At 42.5% G+C, this 17,321-nt stretch overlaps 2 protein-coding genes across 3 annotated transcripts; one reads left to right on the forward strand and one right to left on the reverse strand.

Moving 5' to 3' along the window:
• The first annotated feature begins 2,096 nt into the window (after positions 1-2,096).
• On the forward strand, positions 2,097-5,541 carry marcksa (myristoylated alanine-rich protein kinase C substrate a). The gene is made up of 2 exons (XM_053444863.1): positions 2,097-2,540; positions 3,667-5,541. The coding sequence occupies exons 1-2, from the start codon at positions 2,445-2,447 to the stop codon at positions 4,357-4,359; spliced, it is 789 nt and encodes a 262-aa protein (XP_053300838.1). The 5' UTR covers positions 2,097-2,444; the 3' UTR covers positions 4,360-5,541.
• Positions 5,542-7,786: 2,245 nt separating this feature from the next.
• Positions 7,787-16,537, reverse strand: LOC128460469 (histone deacetylase 2). Of its 2 annotated transcripts, none has more exons than XM_053445681.1 (14): positions 16,348-16,537; positions 14,542-14,654; positions 14,336-14,453; positions 13,534-13,608; positions 12,666-12,804; positions 12,326-12,467; positions 11,993-12,085; positions 11,285-11,393; positions 11,001-11,141; positions 10,116-10,224; positions 9,481-9,611; positions 8,780-8,935; positions 8,641-8,698; positions 7,787-8,150 (listed from the first exon to the last, which is right to left on the reverse strand). In XM_053445681.1, the coding sequence occupies exons 1-14, from the start codon at positions 16,400-16,402 to the stop codon at positions 8,120-8,122; spliced, it is 1,470 nt and encodes a 489-aa protein (XP_053301656.1). In that variant the 5' UTR covers positions 16,403-16,537; the 3' UTR covers positions 7,787-8,119. The 2 variants fall into 2 exon arrangements, with proteins under 2 accessions (XP_053301656.1, XP_053301655.1); XM_053445680.1 differs by having other exon boundaries at positions 8,641-8,704.
• Positions 16,538-17,321: the final 784 nt, after the last annotated feature.

Genomic DNA, 17,321 nt, shown 5'->3' on the forward strand with positions numbered 1-17,321 from the left:
TGTGATATGTCTGCGGTCGCAGGACAGTCGCAGGACTATATTTCTGACAGTCGCAGGATTATAATTCTAGTGAAGGAGGAGGAGGGAGGGGCGCGGCGGGGGCTTGTGAGCGCCGCGGAGCATGTCAGGGCGAAATTCTCACAGGAACTCAAATAAATTTCCCGCCGTCAGATATCAAAACACATTTTGGGGGGAAGTGATGACAGAGAGAGTATTTTTATTCTTAAATTTTGATGAATGAAGAAAAAATTGGGCTCCAGCAGAAGGGGCACTTTTCTCATCCAGGGCAAAAGGGCAGGTGCTTGAGCACCACTAGGGGTTCATCTGTGCATGACTATATGCAAGAGTTTGTTGAATTCATAGCGGGTATTTCGATGGATTATGATTATAAACCTATGGCTAAAGACTTCTTAAATCTGAGTTGGCAAACTGGCTCAAAGTGTAGATTTTCCTGAAAATATTTCACACTTGACTATTACAATGAGTCCATTCAGAAATTTCCATACGAGTGAACAGACAAAGGTAACCGTCCTCATGCTGTTCCCAGGACAGTCATGCTTAGAAAAAGTATTGGGGGAAATGGGCACGAAAAGAGCCTTCCATTTTTGGTTGGACAGTTGGTGCCCCAGATGAACCAGCCTGGCTGGTCATTTTGGACCTTAAAAATATTGTCAAACTAGTTGTTGCAACAGTGCACATTACAAAGTCCATTGCTTTCCTTGAAGCCAATATTTGGTACCATAGATATAGGTTAAGAGAGCTGTTTCCATGAAAGTATTGCCCAAACATCACTTTGTGGAACATTATCCACAGCTGATCAGATTTTTGGTCCAGTAGTTGGGATGTGGACGATGATGCAGATTGAGGCGAAAGTATTTTCAAACAAGTGGTTTGACAAACACGCTGCTTTGAAAACTTACTCTTGTCCCTTGCGGTTAAGCATCAGTTAATGATGGCATATCACTTGGAGTCAATCTCAGCCTCCACACTGGGTCCACACTTTCTCCACATTTGCCTTTCACACATGCCCAGTGCCCAGACACGTCACAACAACTATAAATTCTAGGTGAGGGGTGGATCAACAGACAGCTGGTGCCTTCTACTTGTGTGGCACCGCTTTTTCATCCTGAGCAATTTGTTTTCTTTATGTCTAATACCTAACCCCATTTTTGCATCTGTTGCGTATGCGATTCTTACTCGCGGTGAATCCTGCAGAGGATTTACAGCTGTGTTCTAACATTGAATTCTCTGTAAACAAATGCATCATAATAAACATCCTGAAAGTGTTTCATAACATATGAAAATGATGTTAAGTGCTGTTGTTTAATTGAAACGTGTGGTTAATAAACCAAAACAGTGGTGGCCACAATAAGATGATTCTATGGTCTTAAGTGTTACATTCAAGGCAAACTAAAATTGTAAAAACAGAGATCCAATTCAGAGTAAGGATCATGAATTTAAAATTCACAAAATTAAGGCGTACTTTATCTTTGCTATCCCACACCGTGAAATTCAGATTCTGCATTTTGATTTTCAGGTAGAACACAGCATTTCACCTGTGAAACATAAAGAATCCTTTGAATTCTAGAAATGTTTACTGGTCCACATGGTTCCCAATGACCAACGGTCAAGTTAATTTATGTTTAGTCCAATCAGTCTGTAGGTTAAAGTGTCCTAATACCCAAGTGGATCTGAATGGATTCGCTTTCTACTGAGTCTAATATCTTGCGACACCTACATGTCAGATCTTGTGTGCAAACTGAAATTATAGCTCCAGGAAGTTAGACAGAGGACAAGTTTAGTTTATACTATCACATTCAGATGAGATAAAAGTGAGAGTGTAAAGAAGACGAACCACAAATATATTTCTGGAATGTATTCTTATATGGAAGACTTTTCATTTGGTTCATTTTTAAAATGAATGATGAAAGCCATTATTTTTGTGACATGATAATTAAACCAATGTAGCTGGTTGAACTGTGATTATTCCTACGTACATTGAATGCAGCGCCACAATCTATTGTTCACTCCCTTTCCCCAAAGCCCCGCCCTCTCCCGGAGCGGGGGCTGTGATTGGCTGAGTGTGAGTGCGGTGCCGTCATCGCCCGGAGCCTCCATTCATCTCTGCACTTGGGCGTTGGACTCGGCATCTTATTAGCAACAAGGGAAATTTCTCCATTTTGCAGCCTGCCTACAGCGACACGGCCACCGGTCTGGGATTTTATTACCGCTCCTCACCTGCCAGCGCGTCCCTGCTATTAAAAACCCCTCTGCTCATTCCAGGCGGACTTTGCTTTACATTTTCCCCGTGAATCTTCCCTTTGTGCACAGGGGAGAGCGAGAGGGGGAGACAGCAGTGAAGAAGAGCGTTCAACAAAGAGGCTTGTGGGTCTTTGTTCGGATTTTTTTTTAGGGGGATCAGAGTTTCTTTGTTGGAGCAAAGCATGGGAACGCAATTTGCCAAGGCAGCTGGAAAGGCTGAAACTGTCGCGGAGAAGCCCGGGGAAGCTGTTGCTTCACCCACCAAAAGCAACGGACAGGTAAATGATATTTTAACATCCAGCTCCTTCCATCCATCGCTGGGAGAGGGAGGGGGTGGGGGGGTCCGCGCACTGGGGGCGCAATCCGTGCGTAATTGTGGTTGGATTGAATGGCGATCTGCGGCGAGAGTTAAAACAAAATGGAAACTACTAATGGTTTTTATTTTGTAATGAATACTTTATAGGCCACTGAATGAGCAACAGTTGATCGTTTGAAATGTCCTCGCCGCGGAAACCTGTGCGTAAAATTGCGCCGATGAATGAAAGAAACGTGACCAAATACGATTTATGGTCGAGATGAAGAAGGAACCGCTTTTGTTGCCGATCCCTCCGAACCACACGCTTTGAATGACGCCATGCGCTGAACGGCTGATTGGTGACCCCCCTCCCCAAAATGAATTGTTTGGGGTGATTGTGAAAAAGCGGATCGTGCAGTCGCCTCGCGATCGTCATTTGGAAGCTGCTGAATGAGACGAGATGCCGCCAACAAAAGGCCGAGTGCGCCCGGAGCACCACGCCTTTTGTTACAGATGCGCGACTAGAAAGTGGAGAAGGCGGTGAGCGTGTGTGTGTGCCATGCAGGAGGAGAGCGCGTATCTGAGCCAGTGATGCGCCCCGGAGAGAGAGGAGGTTGTTCTGCTGGGAGCGGCCTCCGATTCTAAAAGTTAAGATATTTATCAAACTGGTTGAGATGTGATACATTTCTCAGGAAGTGAGTGTGCGCCCTGTGATGAACTAATGAGCATCTGCGTTTTTAATGAGCAGCTGCTTCGCTCCGCCGCTCCACAGTTGGAGCTGCCTCGTACCGACCCCTTGCGACCCATTGGAGGCACTGCGCTCAGCATGTGAACGAGATCCGGAGAGAAAGGGGAAACACGTTGCATTATCCTAGTCTCACACGTGACCAACCTTTTGTGCGCGTTTAATTCCCGTGTCAAGCGTCTATTTGCTCTCAAAAGTTGAAACTAGAAGTTGACTCCAGGCCGGAGGGGAGCGCTGCTTTTGTCACTGCTGATTCGATGGTGTCTGCTGCCCCTGGTGTCCATCAGTGGCACTGTCCAGGTTGAGTTCTGAACCCATGCCAGCTCTGTACATGGCAGTAACAAATGTTGTTTCTCTTTTTTAGGAAAACGGCCATGTTAAAGTGAATGGGGATGCCTCTCCTGCGGCGGCTGAGAATGGCAAAGAGGAGGTGCAGGCCAACGGCAGCGCCACAGCCGAGGAGAGCCCCAAGGAGGAGGTTGAGAACGCCGAGGCCGCCCCCGTTGAGGCCGAGGCCGCCGATGGAGAAAAGGTAGAGCTGGCGTCCCCTGCTCCTGCCGAGGGAGAGGCAGCGAAAGCGGAGGATGGTGCCACGCCTTCAACCAGCAACGAGACCCCCAAGAAGAAGAAGAAGAAGTTCTCCTTCAAGAAGTCGTTCAAGTTGAGCGGGTTTTCTTTCAAGAAAACCAAGAAGGAGACGGGAGACGGAGCCGAGACCGAGGAGGCGGCAGCGGATCCAGCAGCATCCACAGAAGAGGCCGAGGGCACAGAGGAAGCAGCAGCAGTCGCTAGCGAGGAGACCAAACCCGCTGAGGGGCAGGCCGCACCTGCTGCCGAGCAGGCCAAGGAGGAGGTAGCGGCCAAGCCAGAGGCAGCAGCAGCAGCAGCAGAGAAGCCAGTGGAGGAGGCCAAGGAGGTCGCTCCTGCTGAGGAGCCAAAGGCAGAGGAGAAGCCGGCTGAGCCCACAGTCGAGGAGGCGCCCAAAACAGAGGAGGCCGCCCCCGCCTCACAGGAAGCAGCATCAGCGGAGGCTCCTGCTGCAGAGGCTGCTGAATAAGTTCACGAGAGGAAGAAATTAAAACAAAAAAAGGATGAAAAAAAGATAATCAAAGAACATTTCCCTGTTTGTATGTGGGAGTGATGCCAGGGCTTTGAAGAACTTGTCTACAAGCAGGGATATTTTAAAGCTTTTCTTTACTTTTTATTTTTGGTTTCCATCCCCCTCTCCACACAAAACCCATCTCAGTCCATTGTTACTTCCATTCATTCGGGCTGGGACGATGGGTGGCTTCAAAACGTACAGCAGATTTATTACATCCACACTCTGCCATATATTTTTTCATCAGTATTAAAATTTTCTTTTTGAATTTTTATACAAAATGTAAACAGAATGGTATGGACATGCCCGTGGTATGAAGGAGACAGGGGGTTGAACTGTAAATGAAGGCGGGAGGTGAGTTCAGGGAGGGAGGAGGGGTCCTGGGAAATGTGCAGCAGACTATTATGAAAAGAGTAGTCTTAAAAACGATTATACCAACACCTACATACACCATGCGGTTTACAACACTAAGTCATTCCTGCGATAAGACGACAGAAGCATCCCAGGGTTAGGGTTTTTTAGGACATATAAACTCATAGGAGCTTTTCACTTCTCATTAGCTGTTCCAGTCAGTGATTCAGTAGAAATACAAGTTGTATAGGCTTTATTGTTTATTGTTGGTTTCATGACCTTAATAAAAAATGTAAGTATGTATAGGAGGGGTGTTTTTAACTGTGATTATTGTACAAAATGAAATTTGGAGCTCAAGAAGCACATGAAGACAGCAGCTCTCTTTTCCACCCGCTCTTTTTTTGTAAGATAACAACCAACTCAAGAAATAAAAATAAAAAGTCACCCCGGAAAAGAACGTCACCAATTTTGAATTCAAAAACCAAGCTGTGATAAGTGGAATGGTTAACTGTTTATATACTGTGGTATGTTTTTTTGATTACAGCAGGCAATGCTTTTTTCAGTGGTCTTTGACAAAATGTACTGAAACCTATCAGATGCATATGTTTGTGCAGCATCTTGTCTCTCTCTTTCCTTTCCTTTTGTAAATACTGGAGAAGCTTTGGCCAATTTGACTTAGAGATGGAATGTAACTTTGCTTACAAAAAATGCTATTAAACTTTTCTGCTTAAGGTGTTCTAATTTTCTGTGAGCACACTAAAAGCAAAAATAAATGTGAATAAAATTTGAGCTGCATCTGTCTTTATTTTAGCATTTATATATATATATATGGACGAAAGCATTACACCTGCATGTGGATGTTGACTACAGCTGTGGCCATTAATGTGCTGTTACAACAGCCTCCGCTCCTCTGGTGTCAGGCCTCCGATCATATGTTGGAACCAGTTCATACCAACGGTTGGATCATGCTGAGGTCCTGGTTCTGGGGAAACCATTTCTTTATGCTGGAGCGTAAAACATCCCATACTTATATGTTACAGACATGAAAATATTTGGGTTTTCTGTAGTTAATAAAACTTCTCCCTTTATGAAAAATCCAGAGCATAATAAGCAGTAATTGTTTCAAAAAAGTCTGGCTAGTTGACACTGTCTCTGACCTCACTACAAAGTCCACCAGTGATATTTAACCCATACGATTCGATCTCCATGTCACAACTGCATTTGAGGGCAGCCTGGCTTCAAACCCACAGTGATGTCATCAAATCGATTATACAAACGCTACTTAGGCTGAGATGTAAGTGACACAACCTTTGTCTGGTCAGGAGGTGGGTGTGAAAATTCTGCTGTTACACACACACACAAACACTCCCTGCTCTGCACAGTAAAGATTACAATTGAATAAAGTATTAAACAAGTAAAAGACAGTTTTTGGGGAGGGATGGTTAATCTGTATTTATAAAGCATTTTTCTAGTTTTGATGACACATTGTGCTTTACTGTAGTTTTCTGCCAGTCACCTATTCAGACACACACACATTCACCTATGGCCGGCTCTTTTACTATGGGAACGGGACAGCTGTCAGCGGCACGTCGGGTTCAGTATCTTGCCCAAGGGCATTTCAGCACGCGATAGGGGGAAGACTGGGATCGGACCACCGACCTGGTTAGGAGGTCAACTACCCCCTGAGCCACTGCTGCCCTGGAGTCTTCTAGTTTCCTGTCATTGGAGCTTTATGACCCAAACCATGACAACAATCAGCGATTAGGACACTTACGTTTGCACATACACAAATCTCTGCAAAAAATCACCGGAGATCTGATCTGGTTCCACATTTACATTCAGTCAAGGTGGATCTGGTGAAGTAGCTCAAATATCCAAGACAGAGGTCTTAGGGCCTAACATGCAAGATTTCCCCGTTTTTATTATATGACCAAAAAAATGGCAAAAGCGTGTAATAGACCAATGTTCAGTGAAGTGAAAAAAGGTGAGATTGATTATAAAAAGCAGATCATGTAGAAAAACTTAAATGCTTTTTCTTTCCTGATAAATGCCAAGTACAGACCTTTTTATGTATTCAAAGAAAGAATTTCAAACAGCATCTTTAGTTTTCTTTGTTCAATTGTCTATAAATTAGGAATAAGTTTAAGCCTCAGCTCCACAAATTGATTGAAACTAGGCATGTAAACTAAGGTGTGGAGATCAGGGGACTTTTCTGAGGTGAGGCCCATATTCTCAGACTCTCACAACCCCTGGTAACAGACTCCTCAGTTCCTTACTTTCACTGTTCTGTCAACAAGAGAAAACCAGAGTGAAACTCAAGGGACCGCAGGACACTGTGAAATGAAAAGGGGGTATTTGAGACTTGAGAACAGGCAAGCAGGTGAAAGGCTTAGAAACAGCAGTCGGTCTACTCAAGCTGGCATCAGTCAATGATCAAAACTGCAAAATGGAGATTACAACCAGAAAGAGAAAGTTGCTCCAAGGAGCCAACTCCTTGAAGTGATTGTGCACCTTTTTAATACGGTCTAATTTATTCCACTGCATCACAGACATCATATTATTCAGTCAGGGCCGAATGGTTCAGCATTGAGGTGGAGACAATAAGTAACCTACCAATGTTTACTTTTAAACTGATCAGTTAATACACGTCGGTGGTCTGAGGTTTTAAGCCACTGATTCAAATTCATCCAAAACTCACACATTTCAATGTTTCTGACAGCTAGAAGGTATCAATGCTGATGGGAGATCATGTTCGAACATTTCAATTTGTCACAACTTAAAAAGACACAGGTGACATTACCTGGAACACAACTTCAACTACAGTGTTCCCTAAATATGTAACAGTGAAAAGCAAGTGAGGCTTATTTTACCATTTTACTCATCTTATACTACTACACAATAGTGGCTCCTACAACCAGCATTGCACCTGCTGCTTCAGATATCTTAGGTCAAAGCGCCCCCTTGTGGATGAACATTGTTATTACACACAGCTCAGATCATTGAGCCAGCAGTTACCACAAAACACATTAACGGATTAGTATAAAAAGTTTTATTGACAAATGCAATATATCAAAATTCAAGGGTCACTGCAGGTTCCACTTTAGATGACCTGCCGTTTCTTTAAAAACAAGCCAGTTTCCTTCAGAAGATCAAGCACATTGGAATCAAACGGGTATCAAAGGACGTCAAATTCAAGTAGTGGATCCAGGCGATCCGCTGGTAGACTACACAAAGAGAGGCTGATGCTTCATCAGAGATTTAAGAGTAGAAAATGGAGTCACAATAAATATAATGCTTCTGACGGTGATTTGTGGCAGAATTGGATCCTTGATGGTGGACAGCACCGCAGGGTTCACCTCAGAACCATTCAGTCACTGCTGGGCTGCTCGGTCTTCACACTGGATAAGACAAGACAGTTGAACTCAGCTGGGGTGGTTGGGGGCAGTTGCACTGATTCAAGTGGGATTTCTCCAGAGAGACAATTAGAGGAAACCATTCTACTACAGATTTCTGCTATAAATATATATTAACAACTGTATAAGTTGTCATAAGAACATGATTAAAGTATGGCTGAGGCTGTGGTCACACCTGCTGCTCCAGGCCAAAGCAGAAATTTGTCAAATTTGTTATCAATACAAACTTATTAATAGCTGAACCAAAACATTTGCTTTCTTAAGTGTAGCCTGATGAGCAAGACAGATTTTCTGAGCAGAACGTGAAGGGAGTCGAGGCCAGTCAGGTGTGAACACAGCCTTAAACTAATGGTGACTGAATGCTGTTATAAATTAAGAAAGGCGAAGATAGGAGAAATGCAGAAATAATACCAATCTTTTGTGTACACGTGTGAAAACAAGTCTTTGAACTAAAATAAACAGAGAGCTTTGTCACCTTTTTGTCTCCGTCTTCTCAGGACTGCTCTCCTTGGTTTTCTCTTCCTCTTTAATCTCTACAACTAGACGGAGAACAAATAAGTCACATGTAGAAACAAATTTCCACTGCTTTTGAAAAACAAGTTGAGAGCACCCACCAGTTTTCTTCTCCTCTGCTTCCTTGTCGTCATCATCAGCTCTGGGCCTTTTCGCTCCCTTCTTCTGATTGGACACATTCCGCCTTCCACCCTCGCCCTCATCCTCAGAGTCAGAGAACTCTTCATCGCATGCTATCCTCTTATCTGTGGCACGAACTGCAACCAAACAACAACAGGATACCGATTAACAACATGACGGTCAGAGTGATTGTGTAGCAGTGTACGTTAATGCACGTGTAATAATATTCTTATGATAAAATATGATAGCAGTCACAGATATGTTTCTTTTTATTCTTTAAGATCATTTGAATACTTTAATAGTTTTACTTAACAGTTTAAATACAGACATTTATATATAACAGAGTAATGCTTACAGTGTGGTGTTTGTATTTTGGACTTAGTTTTTGACCGCTGCTGCTGTGTATTTAAACTAAAAATGTTCAACTATGAATGGACAGTGTGTTTCATAATTAAAATTAAAATTTGCATGATTGTGTAAAACAGAAAAAAAATATCACATTCCCACTTTTTTTTATCCCATTCGTTATTTCTACTTAGGGTTAATGACTTCTGAGTTTTTACAGTGAACTTCTTTGGAGACTCAAACCGAAATTAAATGCTGGAGCTCTAACAGATAAACATGGGCACATTAGTTACTGAATATAATCAACAGAGTGTGGGGTAAAGAGAGATTGTCTTACTGGACAAGCGTTTATCAGGATCCTCCGTGTCCTCGTCCATGGCGTCATCTGGGACAGCATCCTCTGCGACGGCCTGCATCTGAACTCCAGGAGCGTGAGGAAGCATCCGCAGGTTCTCGTACAGCCGCTGCCTGAACAGTCACATTCACACAAACCAACGTGTTCAGGTGACTCAGGATGAGTTTAAATAACACAGGGATACTTGTTACAAGTGCTCTGGCAGCAGTCTGTGACATTGATGTAGAAAAGTTGAATTTATGTATGTGTTTATTACGTGTTTGGTTCATACAGACTGCCTGAGAGGACACTCTTTGCTCTACCGTAAATACACAGAAAAGAACTGACTTAAGTGCTCAGATAAATGTGACATTTCACTTTAATGGTCAGTATTTATATAACTTTCAGAGTAGAGCAGCTAGGACGGTAATGTCAAAGAAGCTGAGGTATGGTCACTAGAGCACATTCAAAAAAATATGCTGATAAAAGCCCATTGAGGGGGCTGAGGGCCTCTAATAATACTTTCAACAAACAACCAATGACCAGAGGTTTCTCAGCCTCAGACTGACCAATCGGTGATAATACATTTAAAATCTACTGCAGCTTAGTTCTTACTAATCAAATGACTCCACACTTACTTGATCTTTTCCATGTACTCCCGTGTGTTCTGATTGGTCATGTTGGAGGGGCTGATGTGCAGCTTGAAGTCAGGTCCAAAGTACTCAAAGTAGTCATTGTAGGGCAGTTCTGTAACAGAGACATCATTGAGAAGAGTCACCCATCTGTGAGAATTAGGATAAACACAGCTGTAGAGGAGATGTACGCTGTAGCTAGAGCGTCAAGGGATCAGAAAAAGCTGCCAAAACACACCTGTTAATAGGATTTACTGAGATTTAAAACCGACACTCAACCTAACTGAGAGGAGGATGAATTGAAATGAGCGGAGACTTCAGTTAATGTCCTAAAATACCATTAAGAAGACTTCTGTCCACTCAACAGCCTGTGATTACAAACCCCGTCTTTATGTTGCACACACTCAGTGGAACCGACTACTGGCTCAGTTCCCTGTGAGGAGGAAAGGTAGGTAGACGGACCCTTTCCAGAGGTGAGCTCATTAAACATTCTCTCACCACCGACCCTCAATTTCATCCAACACCCCAACACTCAGAGGGAGCTGTAGATGAAGTTGAGTCAGGCACAAAAGCTTGGTATCACATAGACATTTTGGCCATGTTAAGCCCTGGTACCAACATCACTTGTGATGCCGTCACAAGCTCTTAGTACAAGTGTGAATGCACCAAGATGCATTGTGGACTAAATTTAAGATCAAACAACTGTGGGCATTTTTGGAGGTAGTCTGGAACACATGTTGCCACATTCTTTTAGCTGTGTGAACGTGACCTAACTTAAACACATGCAGGTAAGGATGCCACAGTACTCATGATGCAAAAAAGGTGCACTGGCCTATTGAATTGACATTTTTAGCATTCTTTGTAGTCATTGACATGAAATCCGCTACAAACCATCAGGGATCTCTGTATCCAGAGCCACAGCCGTCTCATAGGTCCAGCAGCGGGCCACGTTACGGATGGTGTATCCTCCTCCACCCAGCATGAGCATTGGGAGATTGAAGGTCTTCATGTACTCCACACACTTGGCATGCCCTAGGTGGAGTCAATGTAACCATGACAAATAAAAACCTAAGCAATACATTCACCTGTTTTTAGACTAATCTCTGATCAAAACTGAATAATCACAAAATAAAAGTAATTTTTTGACAGTTTTGTGTAGATCTATGCGTCTGTACCGCGGATGGTGAGGTTAAAGCAGCCGAGGCGGTCTCCTGACAGAGAGTCTGCACCACACTGAAGAACCACAGCACTGGGCTGGTACATCTCCATCACCTTGGCCATCACCTGCAGGCTCACAGAAGAATCACACTCAGGAAGTGTTGAAAGATAGAGTGCATCGTCCTTTAAACAGTTATATTTGAATATAGTTTGGCAAAAAGACTTAAAGCAAAGAAATTGATTTTCCTAAACTGTAAATCCCTGAGTAGCTTTAATGCTTGATTATATGGAGAAGAAAAACAGCGCTGCTTGTGGGACAGTCAAATAGCACACATGAAAATATGACTTGTCAACTGCATGTCAAAAACAAGAGGTCCCCCTGTTACACATCTGCTTTAAATGCCTATACCTTATCACTGCAACTCGCTAAACCTCCATGAGCAACTAGTCTCAAACGATGCACAGTGTCAACAAGTGGTTTTCATAGTCGACTAGTTTGTGAAACACATAGCTGCATGTGTCTGATGTAATCACAAGTCATGACTCACAGCACTTTAACTGCTTTTGAAAAAGGTTGAGATTTTTCCATCTCTGTGCAATGTGGACGCTGCTGCAAAAAACAACCAATAACCCATCAACGTGTTCCACAATGGCATCGGCATCAGGTTTAAGTGTGAATCTGAAAATGTCCACGGTATTGCCAATGGGAAAAAAGTTGTACTCACAGGCTTGAAGATTTGCTCGTATGACTCATCGTCAATACCATCACGCAGAGGGAAGTTGACAGCATAGTATTTGCCTTTTCCAGCTCCAATATCCTAAATAAAGAGGTCAGTACAGAACAGACATGTTACTAAATTATTAGAGTTTTTAATCAGAGGACTTCTTTGCCTTTTCATTCATTTATAATACAATTTAAATTTATAATTAATTAGTTTGTTGTCTTACACTAATAAAATCCTGTTCTACTTTAATGGCTATGCACGGCATGAAGTAACAATCTCATGCTTGTTGTTTTCATGTAAACGTCTTGACCCATATCTAAGACTGATGCTCACCCTGAGGTCTCCAGTTCCAGGGAAGTACTCCCCGTATTTATGGAAAGACACAGTCATGACCCTGTCTGTGGTGAAGAAGGCCTCCTCCACTCCGTCCCCATGGTGGATGTCGATATCAATGTAGAGCACCCTCTGGTGGTACCTTGAAGAGACGGATAATTTATACAAAGTAGAGGAAAGTACAAATAATACATAGTTTGGTTAACACTCTATTTTCCCAAGACACAACCTGAAAAATAAGGTCCCTAAGACAATGCTTTGGAGAACAGTGTTTTTCGTCAATTGGATGTAAATGCCCTCTCACGAAGTTGAGTTTTATCGAGCTGTTTGTGACACTCACTTGAGCAGCTCCAAGATGGCCAGCACAATGTCATTTACGTAGCAGAATCCAGAGGCTTCAGACTTCTTTGCGTGGTGAAGTCCTCCTGCCCAGTTCACTGCAATGTCAGTCTGCTGTCGGTTCAGTTTCACTGCACCAGCTGCACACAACACAGAACACACTTTTTACAGTCTCATAACAATGTATACAACTCTGTACTTATCACTTTCCCAACAAGATTTCAACATCAGTTGTTTGTGTGTGTGTGTAAATATATATATATATATACATAACTTGTGACTGTACATAACTTGTGACTGTACATAACTTGTTTATGTTAGCTTGACACAGTTGTACACTGTGCTATCAAACCATGGATTCAAAGTTATTAACAGAGCAAGACATCTGACCAATACAACTTATGGTGAGCACAGCTTCAGCAACAGATAACAAGTCATTCAGAAAGGACAACCTCTACGGGGGAAATTATGACAGTATGCTAACTATCAAATAATGACAGTATGCTAACTATCCCAACAATGCTTCATTCATTAGAATCCACAAAGTTTTATTTATTAGCCTCTTTCTCGAAGGGTTGGGGTCTAACAAGAACATGGAATAATATGCCAAAATACCATTCTGACTGTGCTCCTTACTAACTGGATGTTAACATGACTTGAGTGAAAAAATAAATCATGTAATTCAAAGTAGCAATCAGCATTAAAACATCTGATGACAGCTGTGAAGGTGTTTGCTGATACTAGCCAGTGTCTCTGGTTAGTGGCAGTGACAGTGACCACACAGAGTCCCAGCGAGAGACAGACACTGCAGCCTGCACATATATGGACAACATCTACTGCAAAGACAACTCTAGTTTCTTCTGACTTACCAGCAGAGCCACCAGCAGAGAGTTGGCAGAACTCAAACAATCCATCGAACACAGGACAGTCCTCTCCAACATTGACTGCAAGAAAAAAATGTGAGAGATCATCCACTGAATACAACCAAATCAACACCTTGGAGTAGAAGATGTCTCGTAAAAAAGTATCCTTTGCAATATGGATATAATCACTTTGTTTTGACCGTTTGCACTAAAATGCCTGAATGGTTGGATACTCCATCATTATATTTCAGTCGGTCCATTTCTCCAATATCACACAAAATCAGTTTGCTAGCTCTAAGTCTTCATTGTAGACCTGTGTGCAGCGAATCATTTTGGTTCCTCCTGCCATAGTTGACAGGGGGAGAGATGTAAAGCTGAGTCAGAGCTGAACATGTGCTGCTGGGGTGCTCTGGTGTCCGGACTGTCCTGCAGCATCGGTAATTAAATAAGATTGCGTTAGAGACACTGGGACCCACAGCCAGAAGAGTCTGGGGAACGGGACTCATCTGAGAGTTAAGCTCTGTTACAAAAAAGAACCTTTTATAAATAGGTTTTCCACTGTGAGTTTTTGTTATTTTAATCAAATTTATATTCTGCCATTGTTAACTAAATTCATTTGGATTTGAAGTATTTTTTAGACAATACTGATAATTGATGAAGTCTCCTTGAACTGTGAAGTTGTGGTCTCTTTCTGCCAATGCAGAAACTCAACAATGAATAAGCTATGAAATAATCAACAAATTAATCAAAACGGAAGAAGTTGGGGGCCTGCTGAGAAGCCTTCACAAGGAGCCGACAGACTACTCACAGCGCTGCATCTGCTTGCTGAACTCAGGCATGTTGTCTGGCCGTATGTATCGGAGGAACTTGATGTAGTCATCGCTGTGATATTTGGTCATCTCCTCTGCTGTGGCCTTGTGGGGTCTCTGTAACAAAAAATTAAACAGTTGGTCCACCTTCATGCACTGCTTCAACAGTACAGCACATAATGAAAGTTGGTGTAAAGAAACTTACATAGATTTCCATTTTCCTGTATAGTCCATAGTTCAGAAGCAGGTTGTGAGTCATACGGATCCTATGTGGTTTCATGGGGTGGCCCTGTCCATAGTAGTAATTTCCTACGTCACCTGCAAAAACATAGTGTGAAGCCCAAATTTAGAAATAATAGTGTACGTTTGTCTTGTACAGTCTAAAAACAACATTGTTCAACTATTGGTATTGTGTTGATGTCTGCTCCACTGAAAACCAGTCCCATCGCTAATGAGCACTTCTATAACTTCAAACTGGACCATTATTCATATATACATGCTGCAGCTACGTTTCACATAGAAAATTATAATTCTACATTATTTCATCATGCTCTCACAAGGTGAGATTTCTGTCAAAAACATCTAATGAAGAGTCTGTGACAGTCTTTAATAATAAAATAATTTCTGACTTGACCGAAGTCTATTGGTTCCTACTGCTGAAAGAAATACAAATATCGTGTGAGTGCAGTAATTACACATAATTTTATCTCAACAGCAAGTGCTCAATGAATTGTTACGGGAATATTTTCAGCAGTGGATTACTACAAATTGAGTTTTCATTTGAGCATTTCTCTCTGTTGATTTATTGATTTGGCGTTATTTAATTCAGCAAAACAGTATTTCTCTAGGCTTATGTTTTGAAATGTCACACTGAGTTCTTTTGTCTAAAAAGATAAAGTCATAGTGAATTAAGTGAGATGAAAATAAGACCAGGCCCTCGTATTTTATCTCTTATTTATAAGCTTATTCTTTGTTCTACTGTATTTTGGTACTTAACTGTGTATTCTAGTACTTTATTGTTGTCATCTATTTAAGGCGTATGTATAGTTTTAATTACATTTAATGTTGATTACATTCTATTTTGGTCTATTTTAATTCTTCGTTGCGGTTGTATTGCCACTTCTCTCTATGTGCAATGTCATTGACCTGCTGCTATATCACAATCATTTCCCAATTTGGGATCAATAACGTATTATAGAAGAATAAACTATATTAGATAGTAAAGTAATATGTCTATCTATCAAACACAAAGTTGAACTCGCTCGACCCTTCGTACCACTGCTGCACAGTAGATACATAGAAACGCAGGCCCAGCTGATGGCTCATAGAGAACACTAGTGGAGATCATGTGTAGTCTCTTTCAGTCAGGTTTTTTTTGTGCTTGTAGATTATCGTGTATCTGAGTCGTTATATTTCAAAGTGCAACATAACTAACTGGACCCGGTGGTTCGCTTCCTTCCTCGCTTGGTTTCCTCTCCAGTAAGATGTCGCTGGGCTCAAACGGGCACAGACACAGTCACTAATGTCCCGCTGCACTTAGGCCTGAACCCGATGTGGATGTAAAACTTAACTTCCTGCACTTTCTCCTTCGTTTCGTGAACTCACTGGTGTTCGTGGAAAAAACACACACACGACGCACAAAGCCTGGCGCACGGCCGCAAACACAAAGCTCAAACGATGATGCTAATGAATGGTGCGGTTTCACTTACACGCACGTTAACGTCAAGCTAAAAACACACAATTAACCGCGTCTAGCGTTCATTTACACATTCAGGTTGGATGGAAGTAAAAAGAAAACAAAATGTTTATTTGGGTCGCTACATGCTTTAAACCCTACTTAACACGTAGAGTGACCACAGACGCCACTTTACCGATGGTCATTAACGCTAGCCTGCTTGTTAGCTAACTAGTGTGCGACGCCATTCATTTGAGCGGCAGCTAAGCGGACTAGCTAAGCAGCTAGCGCTAGCCTGCCTTAGCTCCATTCAGACACACTCCGGATGTCCCGTACCGTCGTAGTAGTAGCAGACCTTCTTCTTCGTCCCACCCGCAGTCGTGTACGCCATGTTGCGATTCTTGGTCTCCTTCTAAAAGTTGGCTTGAGTTGGATTCAGCGGACGTAGAGATGCATGAACGCGACCAGGAGCGACAGACGGTGCGGAGCGCTGCTCAGTGGGAGGTGCAGCTGCAGCGGGGGGCGGGGCGGACCTCAAGAATATAAAGGTTCTTCTCTTATAAACAGTACGGGGTTGGGAAGTGGTCCGGAAGTGAATACACTGTCATGCTGAGACTACACCGGGGCTGGTGCTGAGGGGGTCAGCCTCAAATGATCCGAACCAGAGGCCAACCGCGACGTGTTGAGGGAGAGCAAGGCGACAGTGGCAGCAAGTAAAAGAAGACATTTCAATGGAATCCAGAATGAGGTCAATATGACGAGGAGTAGGGGCTGGGTGTTAAAGGGATGGTTCACCCATAAATTGAAATGCACTCATTCACTCAGCAGTACACTTAATATGATAGGAAAACATGCAACGGGTATTTTCGAACCAATATACAGAACCAAAAACAATAGAACACATCCAGAATGCAGGAAATCTACAGGATAAAATAAAGAACTGATGGAACAAAAACGCACAATGAAACCAATATTGAACACTGTTGAAAACATATTAGAACGTTGAGAGTGTCAGCAATGGAGAACACTGTTTTTAGATTTTTTAAAGAGACGGGACTGGACAGACGATTTAAGAAATAAATGGAAACTGAGGAAGATTGAAAACTGAAGGGGGCGCTACTGCAACACGTTGCATGCCAGCGTCTGTATGGTAAAACCTCATCGTTTTTTGCTGCAAAGTAAGTACATGGGCATCTCCATGCAGTTATGTGTGAGAGTTTGGCTGACAGGTAATCTGTACTTACTTATTTTATTAATCAAATTATCAAATAATCTGTAGGAGTTTTCTAATTCAGGGGCCATAAAAGGGC

Source organism: Pleuronectes platessa, chromosome 17, assembly GCF_947347685.1.
Source record: "Pleuronectes platessa chromosome 17, fPlePla1.1, whole genome shotgun sequence".
Lineage (NCBI taxonomy): Eukaryota > Metazoa > Chordata > Actinopteri > Pleuronectiformes > Pleuronectidae > Pleuronectes > Pleuronectes platessa.